This window comes from Perca flavescens, chromosome 8 (assembly GCF_004354835.1).
Source record: "Perca flavescens isolate YP-PL-M2 chromosome 8, PFLA_1.0, whole genome shotgun sequence".
In the NCBI taxonomy this organism is placed as follows: domain Eukaryota; kingdom Metazoa; phylum Chordata; class Actinopteri; order Perciformes; family Percidae; genus Perca; species Perca flavescens.
In genome coordinates, this window is record NC_041338.1 from 25194926 (window position 1) to 25221683 (window position 26758).

Sequence of the window (26758 nt, forward strand, 5' to 3'; positions counted from 1 at the left end):
AACACACACATACAATACACACGTTGCAACCTGCAAAACAACCGCCTTTCCATACATTGGATTTATTCCAAAAATAGATATAATGTTTATATATACTGTTTACATTTATATTACGTTTACATATTACCAAGAATAGCCACAACCTAATACAGGTTTAAATTTCACAAATATTACATTAAACAGCTCTGAGGGTGATATGAATTAGTATGTGCACATCAGTGTTTTTTTTTTGCATGTGTGTATAGCACTGTGTGCGTGTAAGTGTGTGTGTGTGTGTGTGTGTGTGTGTGTGTGACAGGTGTGCTTTCTTTGTATCTGCATACCTCTCCTTTGACCTGAAGATGCACGCTGTACCTCAGACAGAGCTTAAACACACACACACACACACACACACACACACACGTCTACACACATGGATACAACAGCACACACACCTCTAAACTACCGGAATCAGAGGTTTGAGGAGGAAGTGACTCATAATGCTCTAAAATCTGATGCTCCAAATTAACAAAAACAGAGCATTTATGTTCTACATGATCAAAGCAAAGAAATCTTACTTGGACTGAGAAATTATTCCAGTAGCATGTATGAAGAAAAGAAAAAAAAGCCACATTTTTAATCACTCACACATTTGCACTAATGAAATGTCTGTCTAGCATGTACATTGAAATGCTGAAGAGAAAATGGTGGCTAGCTTTGCAAGCATCTTGGCTTTTGTAATCTTGGCTGATTATTTGAATACAGTCTTATTTACTAAAGTGTAAACAGTCAAAAGCTCTAATAGAAAGTCACTCTCCTAAGTCCAATGGGAAAATCATACAGAATTTGGCTTTGGGGTCTGGTACGATGACATGTTCTTTAAAACACACATTCCTCTTTGAAGCGGTTCACTTGTAATTATGTCATGAAGGTGCAGGAGAGATCAATGTACCTATGTGTAGTTATGTTATCCAGCATTCATACTCTTAAGGGCTGTTTGACCTCAACACTGAGCATCTTCCATTCTTTGGACACAAAAAAAGGGCATTGGAGGGCTGCTAACAGGAAGCAAAGGTGGCATTGCTGTGTGTTGAATGGACAGGTATGTAGAGAGTGTGTGTGTGTGTGTGTGTGCCTGTGCTGCATCGTTAAGCTGGTCCATTAACAGAGGGCTGCGTCTCTCTGTAAGGTAAAAAAATATATGAGAAACACAGGATAAAGAAAATTCAGACAAGTTTAATTATATCTGCCAAGGTTTTTGAGATATTTGCCACTGAGACTTCTGACACCACCCAAATTCATTCTTGGGAGGTGTTTTACCAAGGATTTGAAGTATTTGTTTTTATATGGTGATCTCACACCTGCTTTATTCAGCTCTATACAAACACACACTTACTGTGTGACAACAGCCGACTGCTTAGTTGGACTGGTGGTAGTTGGGTTGGGACAGTCTTCATGTTTCTTTTCCTTTTCGCTTTCTTTCTCATTTCCTTTCTTCTTGTCCTTGATGGAGAGTCCCTCTATCGGTACCTTATCTGCTTCGCTGCAAAAACAACAACAAATAAAGCTGTAACTAACTAGTGGGGTTAGCCAGGGATTGTCACCTTAACTCGTAAGGTGACACCTAATGTAAAGAACAAACTGCAGATGCTACTTTCTGCTATTGGCTAAATGTTACCACGGTTGTCTGCTTTCAGCTGTCCACACTGGCTATTACCAAGCCCAGTGGGTACAGCAGTGTGTGAATCCACTCTTCTCTTACTGCCAAAATATAGCTGGCTGGGACTGATCAAAATCAAAGTGAGTAGGGCACACATCTGCTAAGGTTTGTGCTCAGGTAGTTACTCTCAGATTCCAAGTAGGATCCATTTAATTGTATCATGCTTGTATCACGTTTGTTAGTAACTTGCTAATGTCTTGATTTGTTAGAATGTTGATATGCTGGATTGGTAGCAACTTCTGTTCATAGCATGCTATCTGACATTCTGTTAGTAGTGTGGGTGCTCTGAAACAAATCATATCAACTTTGGCTTTATTAATGTAATGAATGAGACAAGAATGATCTGTATCATAAAACCACAGTGAGTAGTTATTACACTGCCCTCATCTTTAAGTGTAATTTCATAAGATAACAGGCCACTGTTAAAATGCTGAGTGGACGTTTAATGCCGGAGGTCATCGTCTGGAATAAAGGATAAGCCTTGCATCCAAACAGAGGTAGGTTCTCTACAAGCCACCAGTTGTGGGTTAGTATATTTTTTTTGTGATGAATTAGGCTTGTCCCGAATTATGGCAAGGAATTGTTATATCACATCCTGTTAAATGCAACGAGCAAACGAAAACATGTGGCACATCTGTGCTTATGATGGCCCTTTAAATCCTTTTACAATTTCAGGAACGCATTCCGCACTCCATAGCAAAGGACCTCAAGCACAACATACCGTCTGACTGCTGGTCTGAACACTCTGGAGTCAAGGGGAGATGAGAAAGGAGGAAACAGACAGGAGGAGGGCAATATCAGAAGAAAAACAGAGAGGTGGAGGTAAAATTGTGGGGGGGGAAGGTTTTGTGGGTGGTAAAGGGGAAGAAGGGCTCTATAAAAGCACTTACAACACTACAATAGGAGAAGGGGGACACGCTGAACCAATCAAGACAGAGCAGCTGCACATCATTTGTATGTGAGCGTGTCTACCTGCTGAAGACTGCTCTTTCATTTTTTGCGTCCACTGTGAGCCGAATTGTCTCCTTGCCAGCCCCCGTGGTGATGGTCTCTTTGGTGACCGTCTCGCCTGTTGCAGACTTTTTCTTTCCTTCTTCCTCATCGCTCTCTGAGCTGCTGGAGGAAGAGCTGTCTGATGCCACCAGTGGAGCTTTTCTCGCCACACACACACTCCACACACATGCTGCGGAGAGCGAGGGAGAAGAAATCATCTGACCTGAACGTGGATGTACGCTCATTTCCCAGGTCAACTCAGGTCAACTCATCTCAGAGGTAAGAGATTAAGAGGCAGTAGTAATGAGCTGCCAAATGCATATACTGTAGGCTTGGGTCATATGACTCTATGAGCCTTACAGTCACATCACTTTACCTCAGTAGTTGGCCAACTAAAAGATTTTTGTGTTCTAATTCAGAGGAAATAAATTTGTTCCGAAATTGTGACTTTTCACAAATGGTGATTTTTTTATTAAAGAGTAAACTTACTTTACTTACTACTGTTTGACTGTATATCCTTTTCTTATATTAATTTTAATAAAAGAATAAAAAGTTCAATGTGGTATAAAGTATGTATTTGCAATTGTCAATTTTGAATTATTTAAAAAATTAAAAAATAAACATGTGACTGAGTTTTTTTTTTAAAGCCCATTGACTATGTAGTTGAATGTGCCATGCAGCAGCAACTTACGGTTCTGGTTTGATTTGGTATTGCCAGATCCGCTGAGCTCCGAGTCCACAGGTGAGCTGCATCTGGGGCCTGTTTCAGAGCTGGGGACATAAGTCACACAAATGAGAAAACCTGCAGAAAATCCAGCACAGTTAATAAACTACAGACACACAGCCATTGTAATTTAAGGGTGAATTTGTCCCCGTTACAGTGTGTCTATGGTTGCCTGTGCAAAAAAGTTTAAAGTGCCCATATTATGAAAAAGAAAAATCACTTTCTGGGATTTGGGGTGTTATTTTGTGTCTCTGGTGGTTCCACACGCATACAAACTTGAAGAAAAAAAAAATCCATGCTGTTTTGAGTGAGATACGGGTTTCTGAATGTAACCTGCCTTCAGTCTCCAGGTGAGCTGTTCACAAAGGGGCTAACCACAGCATGCTAGCTCGTTCTCAATGCCAAAACACTGCTACAATACACACTAGTTCACCATAATCTACAAAAGAACTACTTACATGTCCCTGTTCTGCAGGTATTCCACGCCAAGTTCGAAGTGCGCCCTCGTTTAGAAGTTTCCCGGCTAATCCTCCCTTGTAACTGACCAAGGTTGTTTAAACAGCTAGCTAGCTGATACGATCCTTACCTAGCTACTGCACATGTGCGACCGCCAACAAAGATGTTACAGCAGTGAGATGTCTCACTCTGTAGCTAAAACAGAGACCTGAACACAGGGTGAAAAGAGGAGCTGCAGCAATGTGCAGTACAACAAAAATATGGTGTTTTTTGAAAATTAAACCATTTAAACCTATTCTGGTACAACCTCAAAATACAATTATGAACCTGAAAATGAGCATAATATGGGCACTTTAATTCTTTAACAAAAAACAACAACTACAGGAATGCTTTTGGGGACAATGGGTACAACCAAGGTTTGAAAGTTGTATTTGTTTAACTTTAAGCTGCAAATAAATGCCAGATAATTATGCAAACTTGCATTAAGCTTTAAGATGCAATTTCCCAAATAAGCTCCTCATGTTTAGACCACAATCAGACTCACCAACAGAAAGGCTGGAAGTCAGTGAACTTGGCCCACCCTTTCTCCTCTGCCTCTGTGGCAGCTGGTTGGGAGGCTGGAGTGTCCCAGGCAGAAAAGCCCACTCCTGGTGCAGGAGCCTTTGAGTTCACCTCCCCGAAGTCTGCTATCCAGCCAGTGCCTGAGTGTGAAAAGCACCACACACATGCTTAAAACCTGCTTTAGCCCTAACATGTAGGGCAAAACAATTATGCATTACTGTAGAATATAATATGTCTCACTCTTTGTTGCCTCGGTCTGGCCCTGGTTTGAGAAAGGATCCAGGTCATCTTTAGGATCCTCTCCTTCCTCGGAGTCTGAGTCTGCTGCTCTGTCAGATGCCTCAGTGCCAGAAGCTGCTGTCCTATCACAATCTTTACTGGGTGCGGGGCTCTGGGATGATCGTGACCCACCAAACCTTGAATCAAACAAAACGTTGTAGTGCATTTGGTTGAGGGCAATTGATTACATTATTCCCAACCTCAAGCATAGTGCTGAAATAAAATCCAGAGCATTTATAGCATCTGTATTTACAGTTGTGCGCCTACCTGTTACGGGACTTGGTTTGTGTGGCAAAGTTGATCTCTTTCTCCTCCCAAATGTCCTCTTCATCATCATCAAAGGGATGAATCCTCTCCTTGGAACAGGCCTCAAACACAGCTGTATTAGCCTGCAAAGGACAGGTGGACATATACAATGTGTCAAGTTTAATCAGTGTACACTGACATTCCTAATGCTGCATGACAAATGCTAAGATTAAGTTGAAACCTGAATCATGTGGTTGTTTTAATTATTTTCTTATGGCCCCTAGTTAACAAACATGTACAGCCCCAAAGCATTACAGAAATACTTCATAAAACAAATGAGCAAATAAATTTGTGTAAATAATCTAAATAAACTCACAGTGTCCTGGCCTGCATCAATATTGATATTGATCTCTGCAATTCGGTCAAACGTTGCCCTGCCACAGCAGTAGAAATCACTCAATTGACACACAATAACAATAGTTCACTTCACTGTCATACAGAGAGGAATGTCAGTTCATTTACCCAATGCTGTCATCATGATCAGTAAACTCCTCATCGTTAAAGCCAAACTGATCCACAAAGTTAGCCGTCATCTGCTGGATCTGGTAGTCTGAAAAGGCCTAAAACACATTTGAATTAGATTACCATTTCTGATACAGAAGCCCTCAATATTTTGTGTGTGTGTGTGTGTGTGTGTGTGTGTGTCTGCTTTTGTATGTGTACCTGCTGTAGTGTCAGTTCTTTAGGGAAGGGGCTCTCCATATCATCCTCTGAGGAAGGGCGTGGATTTCCAGTGCCAATCTGGACATGGAAAAACCATCGCAAAGGAAGTTTGAGTGCTTGCGTATAACAAACAACTACTATATAATGTAGATGAGCATGTGTGTGTGTTTACCAGGTCTATGGTGTTCTTCCTATTAGTCTCTGACAGGGTCTGGTCTACAAAGGTTTCCCAGCGCCCTCTGTAGTCCTCTGGCAGCCCTACATAAAGAAAACAAAAAAAACAACAGCATTAAGAAAGTAATATTTCAGTTGATTGGCAATAGGGTAAATTCCTTCTTTCTCATAGGAATCTGAATTCACATGTCCACACACACCTGTGATGAGGCTACTAATCTGTGTGTGAACCGGGCCCTTCTCCAGGTTGTGGACTACTGTGTTGGCAATCCTAGTCAGATGTCCCATGTACCCTCTTCTCATACCACCTTCTGACCTGAAAAAGAAGTACCACACTTACCCCATAGGCTATACTGTAGTCTGTTAGCAAAAACAACAGCATGCCATTAAGTTCCTTACTGTATTTTATCATTCTCTTCCCAAGCCTCCAGAATCCTCTGGACAAGGTGGCAGTGCTGGAACAACTTTAGAGAGACAAAGATAGAGTCAATCAATTGTTTTAATTCAGAAAGAACCACTGCAGTGGCTTTTCCGGTAGATTCAATGTCATTTAAGCCTCTTGCTTCAGACACGAGCAGAGACACCTACATGAGTCACCATTAGATTGTGTGCAGAGTTTTCAGGGGTGGCTGAAGGTTCAGAAGGGGTATCAGTCAAAGCCTGCTCTTGTGAAGCATCATGATGAGGCTTGACATTTTCCTGCGATCCCAAGCCAGGCTGAAGTCTCATTTCATGTGCACAGGGCCGGAGGATGGCAGCAACACAGAGCTCCACTTGGAGGTGCAGAAAGTTGTTCCATGTATACTTGAAGAACAAGTCCTGAAAAAAAGGCATATTTTGGGACATTTAACATGATTCACTTTCTAAACATTGTGCTCTGAAAATGCAGCACGTTTTACTCATCTCACCAGTAGCAGGTCCATTGTATTGAGTCGGCAGAGTTCCTGTGCTACGACCGCGTGGCTAGCAGAGCTGGTATACAGCAGAGAGGCCACCAGTCTGGCTACGTGCAGACGCGTGTTCCCTAATGGTTCCTCCAGCACACCGAGAGTAGTCAGCATGGGATTTCGCTAAAAGTAAGACAGATTGAGGGCATAGAGGAATTGGGAAAACAGTCTGAAGGTTCAGCAGGTTTCTGAAGGTTTATTATACAGGTGATTCTACTGCACAACAAATAATATCTAAATGGCACAGAATCAAACATAACTATTGAATAATGGGGTTATAGAGAAAAAATAAGAACATGCTTGATATTTATAGCACGTTCTCACTCTCTGCAAGTGAAAGAGCTTTCCCTTATGAGTTTTGGTGTGGGACAAGCCTTTGATTAATGTTTGATGCTTTCCATATTGCCTGGGACTAGCACCTGGATGAGTTATACTGCTGTGCAGGGAATCTCTGATATTTCTATTGATAACTATCATTAATGTGTAGCATGTTATCTCATACTACAAGAGCTAATATTAAGGACCTATAGATGATTATATATATTTGTTTACGTACCTTGGGTGGCTTCAGAAGTAGCTGGTGGAAGTGTATCAGGTGTGGTTGGATGGCCAACAAAATGCTGCTGTTAACAGTGTAACTTTTCTCAAATCCCTGAGCATCCATAACACCATCCACCCTGTCATAAAAACAGTCCCAACACATCAAAAACAGGAAACAGATGGATAGAACATGTAATAAATGGTCACACAAGAGAGATGTGACTATCTTCACCAGGATAGGGGTCAAATGAAAAACGACATTAGCGATCCTCACAAATTAAGACTAGATAGTATTATTTATAGACAGTTTAAAATTGCTTTAAAGTCTCACACTCACACAGGCCTCCTGATTTCCAGTAATGTGAGAAGAACCTGAATTCCATTGATGATACAGCTCTCAGTGCTATCTGCTGAGAACATATTCTGCAGCAACTGCTCCACACACTCTTGCCTGTGGAACACAATGGAATATGTGATTGCCTCCACATCCTGTAAAGAGAAGTGCAAACGTGTGTGTGTGTGTGTGTGTGTGTGTGTCTGACTTACGACTCCAGCACAGTCAGCAAAGGGTCAGGCTGTGAAATCTCTTGGAGCTGATTGGCCTGGTCTCGGCTTAGACGAATGATGTCACACAATGTCTGAGATGCATTGGACTGCCTCTGTAAGAGAAGAAAAAAATGAACATTCAGTCCTGTAAATTGTCTTGAGTGTTGAGTGTTAGTGATAGTATGTTTTAGCACAGAAATGAGTTACTCATTAATATAAGAAATGCCCTTCTACCTCTTCATCTCTCTCAGGGTGAATGAGCTCTACGAGTCTCTGGGCCAGCTTCTCTTCATTCAGCCACTGTTGAGAAAATGCACATTATAACTGCAAACAATATCAGTTTGTTTTGTGTAAAAGTATGAATGTGGGTCCATTTGTCTCATACAATAAGTGTCTCAAGCCGAAGAGGGGGTGGCTCCACACAGCTGATAAGTCTTAGGAGCACATCCATCATGGCTGATGTATCAATATGCTTCAGGACCAAGGAAAGGAAGCCATCCTTCTGTCGCAGAAAACTAATCACCTGAACACAACAGAGAGTGAAATGATACAAAACTGAAAATAGGTGTCCAGACTTAAATTAAGAAAAGGACATGGACAGGAACCTAGCTGTCATTGGGATTATTTCTTGGATAGAAAAAAAAATTATCGTGAGTAAGCGGGATGTTGTTTCTGCAAAGAGTATCATGGACCAAAGTGATGGTCAAGATTATGAAGGACACCAGAATCTGGAACATAAATATCCATTCAGAATGTCACAGCTTTTGGGACAGTTTTCAAGATATGTTGCTCTGGACCAACCAGCTGAAGAGAAATGAAACTTTATAGCTATCTTGGCTGAGAGTTATTCCCAGTGTGAGCAGTTTCCATTATCTTGCTGTAAGCACAACTCAGACTTCATGAATTAAATCACGACAACACAATAACACAGCCGGCATCGTCTCCAAGTATGCCCTTTGATTTAGCTGTGTGCGAGTGTGCGTGAGTCGGTGTGTGTTACCTGCTCAGTCTTCCGTGTGATGAGGTTCCCAATTGTTTTGCTAAAGAAAGATGCCAGGAGGGGGTTAAGTGGGGATGGCTGCTCCAGGAAGGCATACAGAGTTTCCAGCAGAGGCTCCTCATTACCCAGCTTATCATTGATCACTCCCACATCACATGTCAACAGCTCACATGCTATATTTGGATACCTGTAATTAATTAAGAGAACACACCTGGCAGTAAAACCAAGCACAAACAAAACTAATTCTTATTTTCTACCTTAGTAGTGCGAAAGTAAAAAAAAAAAAACAGGAGCAGGAGTGTCCTGCTTTTCACAGCTTGATAGGCCAAAGGGCCAATTAAGTAGTTTTGCATTTAAAATTAATTATCAATAGTTTGGTTAAATGGTTGGATCAAAAATTGGATTTCACAAATCTGAGTCCACTGAAGCTCTCATCTTTACTACAAAATGGCAGGTAAGAGATATGATGTAGTGCAGCACCAGCAAAAACACATCTTTCCCTGGATACAATATACTACATCAGCACATTCTACACAACCACCTACTTGAAGCGCTTTGTCTCCTCTACACCAGCAGGGGGCTCTGTAGTAATCATACGGACCAGGTCCTGCATGCACTGGTTCTGGCACAGGAACAGGAGAAGTCTACAAATCCATAATGACGAAGAAGAAGAAAAAAAGCACCAGTTAGCACCAGCAGGAATAACTGAAAATGAATAATATGCAATAATATAATGTGCTGCAGATATGCTTAAGCTAACAATAAACAGACCTCCTGTTCTGGGCCTTGCACTCCTGCAAGACATCTTCCTCATTCATGAGCTCAATGAGCGTGACATCCTCCTTGTCCAGTAAAGCCTCCAGGTGAGAAGATGTGTGTAAGTCAAACTTCCAAAACATGGCTGACGTCACAGACACTTACACTTAGCTGTTAACAAAAAGAGAATGTAGCATGGTGATCACTATCATGACCGTGTAGCAAACATGTACAAGTTAATGACAATTTTCAATTGTGTGCTGAACATCAATTCATTCTGTGATACAATATGAATGTATGCTCTTACATTTGGACAAGGAGTAGGATCCTCAGTCAGACTTTGCTAGACAGCCATTTGTCTTACTGACATTGCATGCCCTGGACATCAATCAGCATCGGCAAATTCACACAATGAAAACACAAACACACCCACTTCATTCATACTAACAACAGACACACAACCCCAGGAGAGATTGGCTTCAATCTGGTAATGAGAAAATAAGAAATAACAAATGTTACAGAATCAATTCCAGGAAGACTTGCTCTGCCTTCCTTAGAACCAGAAGAGGAGTTAAAGTCAGCACAAGTGCAGAGACTAGGCTTGCTCTCCTCTAAGGAGAGAGCAGGAAGCAATGCATCTGTAATTGAGTTAGGGCAGCACATCTGTGTATTGACATTACCCAGCCTGCTTTGAGAATGGCCTCACACATACAGTTACATCAGCAAGTAATGACTGGAGTGAAAATAATGTTGAACAAAACAAACCCTCTGCAAGAAGACACTTAACAGTGTGCAATATGAATACTTTGTAAACTGTTGTTGACATAAAACAAATGTATCACATAGTGAATTGGGCGAGGACTATTGAGTCTTGCATTAACTGACATCTGTTCATACAAAATGCAAACTTGAGACTAGGTGTTTTTGGTGATAATGACAGTTGACCACTGTTTAAGGAGTTATCACTGGTCAATGGCTTTAAGGGAGGGTTCTTCACCTTACATCCCCCTGAACTAAAGCTGACCACAGATACAGTAAAGCATCCATTTAACCAAAATTGGCCTATGATTCAGACCATCATCCATTGGATTAAACAGCATGTGTTTGTCTAAATTGTGAGAAAGGCCCTGAATGAAAATGGATATGATCTCGGATACAGCAAAGTCAGCATTCACACGCTAGAAGGTGTAATATAAATAAATGTGGGTTGAACATAACTTGCTCATTTCCAAGCACCATTTTAATGTATTGCATAACAATAACGATCTCTGAGTATGCTGCCCTAGTGTACCCATCTCTTCAATAAACATGGTAAGGCTAAACAAAACAAACAGCTGTTTTTTAAGCTCATTCCCCACAGCTAGATAAGGATTTTAAATTCCATACAACAGCACAACCATAGTCAGCTCTGAGACAGGCCTCTAGCGTCCTAAAATCAGCTGGTAGCGGTTATTGTTAGCTAGCAACATGTATTAGTTATAACAGAGTAACAACCATATCAGCGTGAATTAAGGTTACTTATCTTATCCAGACAGGTATCTTAACTTCACGCTAAATTAGTTTGACGTTACCTCCTGTTACCAGTGCGTTTTACAGTGTTTAACGACGGTGCATTGCACTTACCTTGCATGCAGGTCGTTAACCAGCCCGCTAGCAATGTCTTATCATGTTTCTAACGTTACCAAACTATTTTCAATACTGTACCGGTGACAAACGATGTTTATATTAGCTACATCAAAAGCTATCCTTGGTCCGTTATTTATCACGGCTGCGTGGCTAAGTGGGACGATGATTCAGACCTAACGTTAGCAGTAAGTTACCGTCTTTCCGACCACTTGACAGAGATGCAGCTCGTACAGGGTTTACGTTAGTTCACATATATTTTTCTCCCAAAAGACAAGCGACTGTTACCTTTTATCCATCATTTCTATCGGTCGTCATCTACAAGCTGTACGGCAACTCGGCGACTTTGGCTGTCAGGTCATCCGGAGGCCCATAGCTGGCTATTCATGAAGTGCGTTGTTAGCTGGAAGATGCTACCCTTCCCCGGTTGCAATCTCATTTACACACTGCCGTCGCACGGTGGATGCCTGCCGAGCGGCTGTGTTGAACTACAGTATGGTGTGTTGACACTGTCCAAATTACACTTCAGCAGGCAGTCAACAGAAAATCTGTCAGATTTGGAAATCAAAATGGCGGATACCTAAAACGTAATAAAAAGTTCAGCTGTCCATATACTGTGTTTGTTTTTTTATAGTGTGCTTAATCAAATGTCACCTGTAATTTTGTTTATTTTAATTTACGTGTAATTACTGTTATGTGTTTATATTAGATATGTTATATATGTGATGATTACATTGTTCCATTCTTGTTTTGTAATATTAATGTTCTTGATTTTTTGTGTGTTTATAACCAGGCCTTATTTATTTGCGGTCAGACTGAAAAAATGCTGTCAGGAGCTGGGTGGTACAGTATCAAGTAGGCTGATGCAGTAACATATTCAGATTCAGAAGAAAATGCAATAAGATATGCACGCACATAAATTGCTCTGGTCTTGCCATGGACACAATGCAACAGTGTTTAGGGACTGTCCCTCACTTTCTGACCTCAAAATGTTGTCAAAAGGCCCAGGGACCAATCTGATTGTTGAATATTTACAAATTTATTTGCAACATGAAAAAAGCAGGTAGATAATAGAAATGTATGTTGCGACTCAAAACAAGTTTTTGAACACCTACAAAAAGGAACTTGTTCATCACCTGGTGTACTGAGGCCCCCTGTGCAATGACTCTGGTCTCCCCCATGCTGTCATGCCGCCCCTGAACAGGACTGTGTCAGTTTACAGTTCTGCATTATTTTATCATATAGTGCACCTGCACTGTGGAGGTATCACATAATAATCCCTGCCAGGCAAAAACCAAAGCAGAGCCCATGTACTCTGTCTCCATACAGGTCAGTGGTGGAAGAAGTATTCAGATAATTTTCTTGAGTAAAAGAAGCAATCCCACAATGTATAAATACTGCATCACAAGTTAAAGGCAACAAGTGCAACAAAATGTACTTAAAGTAGGTTTATCAAAACTAAAAGTTCTCATTTTGCAGAACACCCCCTGTAAGAGTTATATTATTATAATTTTGGATCATTATCAATATTGTTGGTTGAAGTGTATCTCATTTCAATTGCTTTAGCCTATACTTTTGGGTAGGGTAATCTAAAATAATGAACAATATTTTATAAATTGATATACAGGTTTGGTATGCAAATGCTTAATATGAAAAGTAACTACAGACTATAGCTGTAAAGTATGTTGTGGAGTAAAAAGTGCTATATTTCCCTCTGAATTGTAGTGGAGTAGCCTAGTATAAAGTTGCATAAAATGGAAATACTGTAATGTACAAGTAGCCTACTTCTATTTTAGCCTACTTAAGAACAGTACTTGAGTAAAGGTACATTACTTCCCACTACTACTGTAGGCTTATGTAGTTCCTTAGCCCTTAAGTATCTGCAGAATTGTGTGAATCCCTATACAAATGTGCTATTTGAAAAATCTGATGCAGTATACCCAACAAGAGACATTGGTTTTGACAGCTGCAAGTTTAGTGACTCAAATTCCCCTCAGGGTTAGGTTGCTATATTCTGGTATAGAACAAGCAGAAAACAGGGGCTTTATGGTTGTGATGCACCGTAGGAGTCTGACTGAACCCAGATATAACCAAAATTGGGCCACTATTTTCCAAAGGAAAATCTCCAGTGAATTTAGACAATTTATTTTAGTGCTCTCTATGGAGTGGGCTTTCCGATTTATCTACCTCAGTTACAGTACATGTTGCTCTTCTCCATATGGAAACTCCAAGATATCGGGGATATATTTTTAAAAAGCCAAATTCACTCATAGTGAACTTTAACTCTGACATTTTTACTGCCACTGACATTCTTTTCACTCTGACATCTCTCCATTAATGCATGCATAGGTCCTGTTTGTGCATATGTGTGTATTTGGCCTGTGTAAAAATTTAATTTCACCACTGGGGATATAAAGTCTTCTTCTTCTTAAACTTAAACTTCTTAAGCTCCTGATTGCCTTTCTCTCACACACGTCCCCATGTTATCTAGATACCAACGGTCAGAAGACAAATTTGAATATAGGTTTGTAGCAGGTGTTTTTCTTCATGCATTCTATTCATCCAGTCTAAGTAAATGTAACGTTACAGCCATTTCAACCTAATGTTGGCACTCGCATTTTAACATACAGCGTTAATATCAGTAATAATTAAACGTGCCGTATTGAAAATGATACATTCAACGCAAATACATAAGCCCTTAGTGTTACTGTTTTTGGAATAAGAGGGTTGCTGTTTTGTGGCAACTGTTTGCGAGTGGGTGTTTGTGTCGCAAGATCTGGCAACCCTGGACAGTCACAGCCGGTGATTGTTGCCTCGTCGGTTCCTCGTTCAGCTGAACCTCCGCAGAAGGTCTTTCTGTGTAGCCGCCGGTTAGCATCATGGCGAACGTTGTGGACACTAAGCTATACGACATCCTCGGGGTTTCACCGTCTGCCTCTGAAAATGAACTAAAGAAGGTAGGTAAATGACCCTTTCAAACGAAAAGGAAATGTGTTTAGTAAGAACACATTAAAAAAGAAGAGAGGCCACCAGTGAAATTTGGCCTAGAAACAAGCTAACGTGAACGCTAGCTGAGGATTCTCAGCAGCAGCTTGCTAGCCTAACGTTAGCCAGTAAGATAAGCGAGCTAGATAACTAGCTATTCAGTAGCTACTTCATGACGACGACGTTTTTGAAAACAATTAAAGCTATTAATTTGTGTTTGTGAAAAATCGGCAATGATTGGGATTTTCATCGTGTCTACCGTTAGCTAGCTAGCTAGCTAGCTACATAAATTCGAAGGATGGAGAAGAAATACACTGGTGACCACGAGTGTAACGTTAATAGCTTGCCGGCTAATGACGTTAGATTATACATTCCAGCAAATAGTCTCTACCAATTCGCGCAGTAAAGAAGCAAGTTTCGACTAAACAGCTCAACGTTAGCTACATGGAAAAATAATTTAACCAAAAAAAGAAACCCGCTTGTGTGTTCCCTGCTTTTGTGTAACATCTGGTAACGCTAAACTTGGCATGAAATGAATCTTTACGTTATGAGTTACATTAACAGATAAACTTGTGTGGTGGTGTGGTAGTTCGTAAACGTTAATATCACCCGTCGTGTAGCTACTTAGCCAATATGTAGCTAACGTTAGGTCTCTGTGTAACGTTACCCCAAACTCCATTCAAACACCAGGCAGTTAATGGGATTGTTTATGATCAACAAACCATACGGCCCTTGTCAAACATCACTTCAGACATTTTACCATGTTTGTAACCCCCTGTATATTCGTCTTATATTCTGTGACACCAAATTAACGAGAGTTAATGTAGCAAACGGACAATCGTTATCCCAGCTGTTTTTCCTACCAAAACGACGACATTGTGATTCACCTACATTTTTTAATGTCTTTATTTTGAAGTGCTTTTAGATTTGTGTTAGTAGATTTGGCAGAAGAGCATGACAGTTATTTAACGTACAGCAGGTAAACCCAAAAGATGAAGATTTTCGGATGTCGTTTTGTTGACGCCTTCTTCGCGCTTGAGTATTGTGTCTGATATGTCAAAGGCAGCGATGCTCTTGCTATAGTGTCCTGATGTGTTTGACAGCAGACACTTAGTGATTAGCTAGCAGAGCTATTTGACACAGTGTGCAAACACAGCTTGGTTCACTTTGATTTTTGGTTTATTACAGGCCTACCGCAAATTGGCCAAAGAGTACCATCCTGACAAGAACCCAGATGCTGGAGACAAGGTATGATGCACCAAAGCATGTCATGGTTAACCGTAGCAACATCATAGTTAGCAACAGCGCTAACAACAGCAGCTCATAATTCAACAATTGGGACCAGGAAATTATGTCAACTTAGTTTATCATGATCACACAGCCCAACTCTTTGATAATTAAGACATGGTAAAGATCAGAGTGCAGAATGTAAAACAGCGAAATGCGCATCTGTGTTTGATTTGTACTGCTGTATGACTTAATTCCTCAGATTCTGCAAGAATGTGACACAAGAGACTAGACTGTCATTTTTATTTATTTTACTTTCTAATGGGCTCATCAAAGACAAAACTTGTTGGCCTTTTTTTATGTGATGTGCTGATTTGTTTGTCTCCCACACTGTGTCAAGCTGTCTGAATGTTCCTTTTTTCTTATTTTCCAGTTTAAAGAGATCAGTTTCGCATATGAGGTACTGACAAATCCAGAAAAGAAGGAGCTTTATGATCGCTATGGAGAACAGGGGCTACGGGAGGGAGGAGGCGGCGGGCCTGGCATGGACGATATCTTCTCTCATATTTTTGGCGGAGGACTGTTTGGGTTCATGGGGGGACAGGGCAGAGGACGCAATGGAGGCAGGAGGAGAGGAGATGATATGGTACACCCCTTGAAGTAAGTGTTACATAAATACAGTTTGGGTGGTTCAAATATAATGTGTGCACACGTCTCATAACTCTTTTGTCACACAGAGTTTCTCTTGAAGACCTCTACAATGGCAAAACCACCAAACTGCAGCTCAGTAAGAATGTGCTCTGTGCTGCCTGTAATGGGTGAGTTTGCATTGAATATCTCACTTTAATTGTTTTAAAAAAAAAACTGACGGAAGATACTATGTAATTGCAGTAATTTTGTTTCAGTAGAAATCTGTTAGCAAGGCTGATGCTTCTTTGTTTGCCTTTTAGTCAGGGGGGTAAGGCAGGAGCAGTGCAGAAGTGTGTGGCATGCAGAGGACGAGGTATGAGAATCATGATTAGACAGCTGGCCCCTGGGATGGTTCAACAGATGCAGTCAGTCTGCACAGACTGCAATGGAGAGGGTAATATGTCCGAAATCACCCATTCTCTGACAATACTTTTTAAAGACACGGGTGTTGTACAATAACGAGCACAACGGCACTCTGAATATGTCCAATCTCTGTATGTGTGCAGGTGAGGTGATAAATGAGAAGGACCGCTGCAGAAAGTGTGAGGGTCATAAGGTGAGTAAGGAGACTAAGCTTCTGGAGGTGCATGTGGACAAAGGCATGAGACATGGACAGAAGATCACATTCTCTGGGGAAGCTGACCAAGCACCAGGCGTCGAACCAGGAGATATAGTCCTTGTGCTGCAAGAGAAAGAGCATGAGGTAAAAAAACAAACAATTGTCTTCTGATATTGATTGTTTAGCTGTATTTATTGTTATCATGGCTAAGAAGATTATCATTTTCATTAAGGGGATGTTTGTGCATTTATTTGACAAAATGTTTTTGAATTTCAATCTAAATCAGGAATTCCGCCGTGATGGCAGTGACCTTCACATGGTCCAACGTATTGGCCTGGTTGAGGCTCTGTGTGGCTTCCAGATGACGGTTGCACACCTTGATGGACGTCAGTTGCTTGTCAAATATCCACCTGGCAAGGTCATCGAGCCAGGTAAACGTGTCTTCATACCACATATCTTGATTTTATCTCTTTCATGACATTTCTGCTTTTTTTTTGTTCAGGTGGACATTCTAATGTGCAAAAGATGATTGCTCTTATATTTACTTGTTACTGCATCTATTAAGGTTTTTTTGCAGCTAGTTTAACTTTCTCCACTAGCCATTTGCAGTAGCTAACAAGCCATCTTATAATTGATAAAAATCTATAATTGTCTGGTAAATCCTAAAGGTGTCTGTAATACACCATTAACTATGATTTATGCAAACATGTTGTGTCTTTACCCCAGGTCTTAGGCATACACATACATTTCATATGACAGTTAAAACTTAGTTAGAATGTAATAGTTTTCTTATTAAGTGTGTAAATAAAAAACAAATTGGAGGATTTTAAATTATTGTAGCACACCATAACATGCCAAAAGCAAAGTGATGTTCATATTTAAAGTATAGTTGCCTGACAATTCTGTTAGTTTATGTAACAACATGTAGTACATATCTTGTAAATTGCAAGGTCAAAGATTCTTATTGCACCTTTACAGTACACCCTTTTGTTGGTGTGTTTGTGTGACAGGTTCTATTCGAATGGTGAAGGGAGAGGGAATGCCTCAGTACAGAAACCCATTTGAGAAGGGAGACCTTTATGTCAAATTTGATGTCCAGTTTCCTGAAAACAACTGGATTAGCCCCGAAAAACTGAATGTGAGTCGAAATCTTCAAACATCCTGACTTGGCCAATTTTAACTCCGTTAAGCTGAATGATTGTGGGGTCATGACGTCTTTTCTTTAATTCAATTCTTATTTTTTAGGAACTCGAGTGCTTGCTGCCTGCTCGTGCTGAGAATCCTGTTATTGCAGCCGATGCAGAGGAAGTTGACCTGACAGAATTTGACAAGAGTCAAGGGTCAGGTAGTGGAGCCAGGAGAGAGGCCTACAATGATAGTTCTGATGAGGAAGGGGGCCATCATGGCCCAGGAGTGCAGTGCGCACACCAATAGAAAGACTCATTCATTAAGACATGTACACACATAAATACATGATCATCCCTTGAGTCCCATTGCTAACACCATTCAAGACTTGACGCACATACATGCAGATTTCTCTCCTTTCATGATTCGCATGAAAAAGAGATATACACAAATACATATACACGTTAATCCACCCTCCTCAGTTCCATGGTGCCCATAAGTCATAGAAATGCTGGACGTTTGATGACCATTTTGTGTTTATGGACAGTAGTGCTCATCAAAGCCTCCAGCAAGAAGGTTCGCTGAATGAACTTGACTCGGACCGCCCTGTTTTCATCCTAGGCTTTTACCTTTCACTGTGGGAAACAGCCGTCTAGTGTATAAAATGCAAATATTGTTGACTATCTTGTATAAGGTGTAGTTTAGTCTATCACACACACACGCGCGCATGCTGCTTTCTTGCTGAAGATCTTGCACATGTAGATCCAGGGTCCGGACAGGACACTACAGAGAAATCTGACACCACGCCCGTTTAAATTTCAGTGTGTCACTGCTATCAAAGTGCCCTGCTTTCATAAGAGCTGACCAGATTACAGCCCTAAAAGTGTGTCCTCTGCACAGCCTGCTGAGAACCGCACGTTTAATCCACTTCATCCTCTAAGGCAAACCGTCATATTTTGAAAAGCAGACTTTTTCTGTTTAGTCCCCAGTTGGCCCATTGTTGAAATTATAAAGCCCTGAGTAAAGCACCTGTCAGCCAGGCGCCATATTTTCTTAGTTTGGAATTCAAACTTGTTTGTCTTTGTTGATTTGAATGTTAGTGTGTTCGAGACCACATAACTTGAACCTAAGTTGTGTTCATTTGATTTGAGGACACACCTTGTGTACTTTGTATGTGTATAATGCAGTGGCTCAGTGTGTGTGAGCTGCTGTAGAATGTCCTGGCTTATTAGAGTGAAAGGTATTCCTGCTTTGTGTTGGACTGCAGTGTAAGTAGACCATTTAAGATGAAAAAAACAATGTTTATTTGCTGAGAATCTCTCCCATGTAGACATTTCCCTCTACTCACTGCAGGAAAACCACTGGGCCCACACCAAACTTCTGTATTATACATATCTCCCCATCGTAGAGTTGTTAGACAAACTTATATACTTTGACATGTTATAATATTCCCATCACCATAGACCTGTAAATAAATATAGCCCCAGTCCATAGGTGCATTCAAAGTCTACAGCAGTGTCCTTCGTCTCCTCGCATTATTTCTTACACAAGTATTGGCCAACAGTGTCAATGTAAATGTTATGTTCACATGAAGGAAAGTTGATGGAACCTCTGTAGATTTGTAACATGCACCTCTGTGACTCATGGTGTATGTAATTTAGGCCACGGGGATAATGTGTACACAACTAAAGGGGGGTCATTGATAAATGACATTACTGTTGATGCTTATGTTTGTCAATATGGTAATTAACTGTATAATAAACAGTGACTTCAAATTTGAGATCGGTCTTATTTCATATGCACAGCCTGCGTTCACAACATGTTTTGTAATGTGTGCTTATATGAACATAAACCAGAAGGCCGCTGTGGATACAAAATGTGTAACATTACACTTGCACGCATCCCAGTATTGTCTGATAAACAATTTAGCTCAATAGCTTTTAAATCAGAAAAAGAGAAGTTGGTTGAAAAGTGTTGACAATTATTAACTGAAAATGACGCAGCTGTAGTTTCTCAGTCTGCTCCATCATCAGTTTCTCTGCTGTGGAGAGCTACTGGACCCAGGAGTTCCTTAAATCCTGCAGTATTCCTAGATGACCAGAAAGAAAATAGGGGTTGTTGGTTAACCTTACTTTGGTGTTTCCTGTTTAATTTAAAGAGGTGTCCTTTACCTGTCTCGTTTGGACTGCATGACATAGGAGCGCTCTCTCCTCAGTTGCTCCAGTCGCTCTCTGACAACTGTCTTCTGCTGGTTCTTATCCTCCTAAAACACAATGTAATAATGGTGATAAAAACTTAAAATTATGCACACTGATTTCCTCAAACTGCAGCATTTTACCTGTGGTAGATCTTGTGTGAGGTGCCTAAGCCTGTCTGTGTGTTTCAGGCCAAGCAGGTCTTCCTCTGCCTTTCTGTTCTGGATGATCGACAGACGCTCCTGAACCTGAAGGACAGTGTCAGGGTGACATGTCACCTCTGCCTCTCGCAAACAATGATCTGAATGCTCTTTCAGTGGTGCTCTACACCTGTCCCTAGTGGGTGAAATCCCTACTCTGCTTCTACACCATTCTCTCACCCTCAGCAGTTGTCTCTGTCTATCTCTCTGCTGCCTCTGTTCGACCTTTCTTTGCATGTCCACCAGGTTGCGCATTGTCCTTTCTCTCTCCATTGCCGAGACTGGCTCTCTTGCTCGCTCCCTCTCCATCAGTGTGGGTTCCCTCATTGCCTCCCTCTCTGCAGGGCTACAGTCAACCTTTACATGGGAAACAGCACATGGTTGTGAATAATGTGAAAATCACGAGCACTGGCTGCACAAAGGTGTAACTAGCAGACTTACTGTGGCTTGTGAGTTACAATTCTGGTCCTCAGCATGAGCGGGTTCAGGCCCTCCCAGGTCCCACAGCTCTGACTCTGCTGCAGCGGGACACATTTCCAACTCAAGCACTTCTCTGTCCACATTAGCTGTCTCATTGGTCAGTTCAAAGCAGAAGTCACCAGCATGCCGCTTAATCTCAGAAGGGTTGACCAAGAGATGTGGTTGTGCAGCCCGCAGGCTCTCTGCTTCCAAAGCTTGTGTTTGCAGGTCACATTCTCCCTTCTCTGGTTGATCCGCTATTGCTCTCTCCTCCAATGTCAACTAATGACAATAGAAAAAGATAAAAATCAGATGCATGACTAATACAATGTTTTATGGTCTGCTCGACACTTACAGAGTACTTGTCTTACTGTGTTGCACTGCTGGTCTGCAGACTGTGCGTCATGATGACCTGTGGAATCAGAGTGGAAGCGAGTGGGTTTCACTTCTTCTCTGTCACTCTCACCAGAAGTCTCGTCACACTGTGTGTGTTCAGGTGTGCTGCTTGTGTCACTTGACTGTACGAGTCCTGTGCCTCCGACTGCAGCCCCCGCCTCATAGTCAGTGTCACCCTCTGGTGGTTTGCTCCATGCGAGGGCGATCAGTGAGCCCTGTTTCTCATAACTGTGGGGGCTCTTTGTTGCACTGCCCACTTCTTCTTCCTGCGCTGGTCCATCTGCCTCGAGACTCTGATGAGCATTACTTGTTGCATCTGATACGCACAAGATCTCCAAGTAGGGCAGGTCCTCCATGACCACTCCGCAACCTGGGGGAAAGCAACATATTGTAACTGCAGCTGTAAGTGTACGGTGAGCTATGTTTGCCTGGGTTTGCTGTACCTGTACAGATGTCATGTTTGTCAGTCCCTTCTGCAAGTTGCACCACATTTAGTTCTCTGCTGGCTCGTCTGATTGAATCCACCGCGGGAGCTTCAGCTGGCCCACCACTGCTGTTCTGAGCTTCGACCGGTCTACTGCGGCATGACTGAGCTCGGTGTTGCTTATTGCTGCTATTTTCGTTTGAGTTTGGATAAGGAGTAAGTATAGAGCCTGAAGTAAGAGGGGCATCTGAGATTAGTTGGAGTAGGTTGGCGTAGCGCTGTGCTTGAAGTTCAGATTCATAGTCATCTCGCAGAGCTTGGACACGCTGCACACTCTAACAGACACACATCATTATTTTAAACGTCTGTGCTTTATTAAAAGAGCCTGAGTTATTGTGGAATCTTTGGAATGGATGCTGTGGTTGTCTTGACTCACCATGTCCATCAGTGCTGTCAGTAATGCAGAAGCTTGGACCTCCTGGAGCTCCATCAAATGGGTCAAGAGGAGAAGGGAACAATCCTCCAGCTGGCCTTGGTACCATATTGCCGAGTTACTGCTTATGTTTGGCTGGGGCTGAAGGTGTGTTTGCTTTAAGGGCATCTGAGTCTCATTGGGCATCTGCAGGCCAGCATGGATTTGTCTCAGCCTTTTTATACAGTCATTTCCTAAAGCAGCGTGCTGATGACTATCTGCATAGGAAACAAGAAAGATGGAATATAGAAATGAGGGGAATACAAAAGAAAAGTAATTCTGACAAGCATGCAGCAGAAAAAGAAGAAAATAATGATTTACTCTCTTTTGGAGGCACTGTGCAACCTGGCTCTTGCAAATCCTCCATGGAGACCCCTTGTGCCAACTTGACCAGCTGCTTCCTCTCCTGCTCCTGAGTCAGCACCAGCAACTGCAACACTGCCTGCTGTAACAGGGCCAACATTTTTGTTCTGCGGCTGATAAAACTACTGCAGTGGTTTTCCTTTTAGCCATTATTTGACAAACAAAATAAAATGATGTTATGACATGATGCGCTGCCTACAGTATGTCACAGAATCAGTGGCCCATAAGCAGATTTACAATACCTGCTGTGGTGATACTGAGATTACGTCTTTCTTTTGCTCTTCCTCTTCACCATGTAGCCACAGGGCCGCCTGCTCTGCTCTGCAGGGACTCCTAACATGTGGCCTGAACAGATAACATGGGTGACAGACCGCATACAGCTGAAAATGAGTGTGCAAAGGGCATAAAGCAAGCATTGATGATAGTGAGTAAATTTCCATTTTCAGTGTTGAACTGTTATTTTCACTAGGGTTGGCTCACCATGTCTCCCAGGACTGCCGAGCTGCCAGAAGAGCGCTGTAGGACATTTTTTCTCTCTGAGCTCTGAGAGTTGCCAAACTGATGTATAGACACAACAGTCTCAGGCTCTCCCTGTCCAGCCTGGAAGGCAAAAGATGAATAAATCAACTCTTTCCGGACCTTGTTAGTGCCAGTCAATGTGTGTCAAATCTGTAATTTGCAAACAATTCCTTGCATTCATGGTTACATGCTTTGGGTACAAGGTGAGCAAGATGTTACAGTAAGTAAATAAGATTATTATAAGAGCATTCTAAAGTCAAGCATGTGGATTTATGTGGGTCATCTGACATTATTAAGATTTTCCTGATGTGTAGACTTACTTCCAACTGGTTGGAATTTGTGTGATCTGCACCTGATTTGCTTCAAAAGTATTTACCTCTCGCCCAGGACTGTTAGTGTGTCCCTTTCTTGTTGACGAAATGTGTGTAACTCATACATGAGCGAGACAGCAGACCACGACTGTTCCCTGGACTCAGGACCGCTTCTCAGGCAGGCACTGCAGATGAATCATCATTTTTACTATTTGGCTTTTTATTTGATGCCCATTAAGGGAGCATGGCATAATCAAGTGGTTTGTTTGATTAAGTACACAAACTGTGTTTCTTTCTATACATAACTGAAGGTGATTTTCCTTGTTGGAATCATAATGATTGCTCTCTCAACAGTACACATTCTATCTTTACTTCTGTTTTGTTTGTTTTGGAACCAGGAAATATTGTTGTATTGTAGTTTGGTTGTTGTTGTCTATTTAAGAGGTTTCAGTATATTTAGTTTCAATTCATCTGACATTTATAATAATAACCTTGTTATTGTGCGTTACCTGTACATCCTAAATGCCCCTGGCAGCTCAGCTAAACGAAGCATGTCACCTGACTCTAAAGCCTCATCTGCAAGATCCCCCAGCCCCTCCTCTTCCTCACGTTGTTGCCATGGCAGCAGGTTCTCCCAGATACTCAGAGCTGTGGTATCGCCAAAAAAAGAAGAGGGAGGAAAGAAAAACAACAAAGGTGAAGCACCTTAACCAGGCTATATGATGCTGAGTAAGTTATACTTAGAGTGAGGAGATTGTTCTCTGTTTTATATTGCAACTAAAGTTCAGAGAAACGTTTCCTTACTGTAGTGCTCCTGGAGCATTTCTGTATAAAGCAAGTGGGTCACCACATCATATTTCACTTCCACCAAGAGGAGGACGTCTGACAGGGACACACAGCCCCAGGCCTGACCCCTAACCCCTAGGCTTTGGCCCTGCCAAGGAGAGGGCAACATGCCTGGCACACTCTCCGACGCCAATCTACGAAGATAAACACATATCAATATCATAATTATAGTAAACAAGCACTTCAATGTATAATGGGTGGCTTGTAACATTAAATAAAGGTGTTACTTGTTTCTAGTGGTTAAGAAACATTCTCGCTAACAATAAAATGCATTGTTGCTCAAATTAATACACTTAGAGGTTTTGGTGCTACACCCTTACTTGCTCTGGTATGACCAGTATTGTATGTCTTACATTAGCTGATGGTTTACACAAGCAGACTTTAGGTGCATAATAGGATATGCATAACAGATATTACTAAGTCAGGTCCCTGACATTAATACACAACATCACATACATAACATAAATGGTAAAAAAAGTGTCGTTTAAGAGTCGTTTATAATCAATACTGATCGAAAAGGTGTATGTTGAAGCATTTGCTTATTACACCTACCCTTTTTACATTCTATTTTATTCTTATTTTGTTCTTAGGTCTCTCAGGATATTATCAATCTGAATGAACATGCACATTCCCCTCAGTTCATACTTGCTCTCTCTAATCTGAAACTGCTTCTGGATAGAATCTGGAACCAACCCTTTTTTGACTTTATTACATTATTTGTGTTGTTTTGGCTTCCACCAAGTCTCTAAATTTAAGTGTGTGTTTATAAATAATCTGTTGGTTGGTTCAAGGTATTCTGCTCTCTTAGAGTCTTATTGCTCTCTTTTTTAACATAAAAATAGGGTTAATGATTGTTTTGTATGTTTCCCCATATTTCCACACAATATGTAATGTATGGCACTATTAAGGAACTGTACAATATATGTAGTGGATTTGAATTGAGCACATCTTTCGTTTTATGTAATATCGCAATAGACATTGATACTTTTGTTTTCACTTGTTAGATATGTGGTTTCCAGCATAATTTGTGGTCTATAATCACTTCTAAGAATTTGCTTTCATAGACTCTTTCTATTTCCACATTTTCTATCATGATATTTGCTTCATAATTCATTTTTTTTAATTTCCAAATATCATGAACTTAATTTCATTTAAATTCAAAGACAATTTATTAATATCAAACCATCTTTTTAAGATTTCAGCTCTTTCTCCACTGTATCCGAAAGCAGCCTCAGGTCATCACCAGAGCAAAATAAATTTGTATCATCAGCAAATAACACATATTTCAACAATTTAGACACATTACAGATATCATTTATGTACAATATGAACAGTTTTGGACCGAGTACTGAACCTGTTACTTTCTTTAAATCAGATTACCTATTTCTACATACTGCTGTCTGTTGTCTAAACCATGTGTGTTTATGCCATATTTGTCTAGTTTTGTCATTAATATTGCATGATCTATAGTGTTAAATGCTTTTTTTTAGGTCTATAAATACTCCTACTATGAATTTCTTATTTTCTATTGCTGTTGATATTTCCTCTACTAATTCCATAACTGCCATTGTGGTGGATCGGTTGGATCTGAAACCATATTGGTGATCACTCAATAATGTGTCTTGTCTAATCTTCTCTTCTTCAATTCTCTTCAGAAATATGGTTTTGGCATGTGTGTTGATGTTATCTTCACTTATATCATCCTTCACTTTTGGCTCCACAATATCCTTTGCTAGATTATAGCCGACAATCACAAAATAATCAATATATTACAATATGTAACAGCATTTAACATTATTTCATATTTGTCACTTGTGGCCACAGCGAAGTTACCGTACATAGGCTTGCTTTAAATTAAATCATCATGTTTTGAGCAGATCTTACTGTATGTTTTGCAGGTATAGCCTCAATCTGCAAGGTTCCATCCTTCATATAAGCATTAAGTAGTGGAGTAAAAAATATAAATGTCCCCTCTGTATTGTGGTAGAGTCAAAGTATCAAGTAATATATTATAAAAAGGGAAAAGTCAAGTGAAGTGCCTTTACGTTATAATTGTATTTGAGTAACATTTCAACTTCTTAAACTTGGGGACTTTACTTTAGGGATTTCTCACCTGGCCCAACACTGCCTGGCTGCTTTCTTGAGCCTCTTCACACCTCTCATACTCCCATACAGCTCTTTTTTTCCCACCACATTTTTGAAAGTATTTTGGTCTGTGCTTTGGTTAAGGCAAATTAGCTCATGAGGATTGATGATAACTGGTTTGTCCGTCATGTAGAGAGTGTTAAGATTTCCAACATTTAGCAGCTGGATGTCCCAGTAGAGCTGCAGATAACAATATTGACTCTTAGTAGGGATGACAAAATAACATCTCAGACACTGTTGTTTGAAATTCAGAAGAAAGAAAACAAATTCACTGACTACCTTTTCCTTGTTTTCCCTCTCCCTTTCCATTTCTAGGAGAACATCCAACACGTTTTCACCAACACAGGACCAACTACTGTCACCTCCTGCAATCTGAAACAGACACAGTGTCATGAAACAATCCGATCACGATTGTTTTGTGGTTCGTATCCTATCATTTACTGGCTTAACCTCTGTTAACAGAGTTGACTTACGAGCACTTTGAGAACAAAGTGACACTAGGCAGGGTTCAGTTCACAAGGTTCTAAAGGTTTAATGAGACACACAAGAATATATACATTTTCTAACAATCACTC

General features: G+C 40.9%; 2 protein-coding genes across 5 annotated transcripts; one reads left to right on the forward strand and one right to left on the reverse strand.

The window, feature by feature from the left end:
• Nucleotides 1–46: 46 nt before the first annotated feature.
• Nucleotides 47–11880, reverse strand: ppp6r2b (protein phosphatase 6, regulatory subunit 2b). 4 transcript variants are annotated; one of them, XM_028584620.1, is made up of 26 exons: nucleotides 11556–11880; nucleotides 9952–10128; nucleotides 9660–9815; nucleotides 9434–9532; nucleotides 8889–9075; nucleotides 8274–8411; nucleotides 8123–8188; nucleotides 7889–8001; nucleotides 7680–7793; nucleotides 7359–7479; nucleotides 6764–6925; nucleotides 6453–6674; nucleotides 6255–6319; nucleotides 6056–6171; nucleotides 5854–5939; nucleotides 5682–5759; nucleotides 5481–5578; nucleotides 5335–5392; nucleotides 4980–5101; nucleotides 4674–4849; nucleotides 4417–4573; nucleotides 3384–3463; nucleotides 2672–2882; nucleotides 2421–2444; nucleotides 1376–1522; nucleotides 47–1161 (listed from the first exon to the last, which is right to left on the reverse strand). In XM_028584620.1, exons 3-26 carry the CDS (start codon nucleotides 9785–9787, stop codon nucleotides 1128–1130), a joined length of 2802 nt encoding a protein of 933 aa, XP_028440421.1. In that variant the 5' UTR covers nucleotides 9788–9815; nucleotides 9952–10128; nucleotides 11556–11880; the 3' UTR covers nucleotides 47–1127. The 4 variants fall into 4 exon arrangements, with proteins under 4 accessions (XP_028440421.1, XP_028440419.1, XP_028440420.1 ...); XM_028584618.1 differs by having other exon boundaries at nucleotides 6444–6674; XM_028584619.1 differs by lacking the exon at nucleotides 11556–11880 and adding an exon at nucleotides 11268–11499 and having other exon boundaries at nucleotides 6444–6674.
• Nucleotides 11881–14001: 2121 nt separating this feature from the next.
• dnaja2b (DnaJ heat shock protein family (Hsp40) member A2b) lies at nucleotides 14002–19633 on the forward strand. Its single transcript, XM_028586102.1, has 9 exons — nucleotides 14002–14224; nucleotides 15441–15500; nucleotides 15913–16139; nucleotides 16217–16297; nucleotides 16430–16563; nucleotides 16676–16872; nucleotides 17015–17159; nucleotides 17739–17866; nucleotides 17974–19633. Exons 1-9 carry the CDS (start codon nucleotides 14147–14149, stop codon nucleotides 18160–18162), a joined length of 1239 nt encoding a protein of 412 aa, XP_028441903.1. The 5' UTR covers nucleotides 14002–14146; the 3' UTR covers nucleotides 18163–19633.
• The last annotated feature ends 7125 nt before the right edge of the window (nucleotides 19634–26758 follow it).

What these genes read in the sequence shown, in the direction of transcription:
- ppp6r2b (XM_028584618.1), bottom strand. Translation starts at nt 9,787, where the DNA reads ATGTTTTGGAAGTTTGACTTACACACATCTTCTCACCTGGAGGCTTTA. An exon ending in TACTTCTGAAGCCACCCAAG is followed by an intron (nt 6,926 to 7,358) that starts GTACGTAAACAA and finishes TCTTACTTTTAG; the next exon opens with CGAAATCCCATGCTGACTAC. An exon ending in CAGTCGGCTGTTGTCACACA is followed by an intron (nt 1,162 to 1,375) that starts GTAAGTGTGTGT and finishes TTTACCTTACAG; the next exon opens with AGAGACGCAGCCCTCTGTTA.
- dnaja2b (XM_028586102.1), top strand. Translation starts at nt 14,147, where the DNA reads ATGGCGAACGTTGTGGACACTAAGCTATACGACATCCTCGGGGTTTCA. An exon ending in ACCCAGATGCTGGAGACAAG is followed by an intron (nt 15,501 to 15,912) that starts GTATGATGCACC and finishes CTTATTTTCCAG; the next exon opens with TTTAAAGAGATCAGTTTCGC. An exon ending in CTCTGTGCTGCCTGTAATGG is followed by an intron (nt 16,298 to 16,429) that starts GTGAGTTTGCAT and finishes TTTGCCTTTTAG; the next exon opens with TCAGGGGGGTAAGGCAGGAG.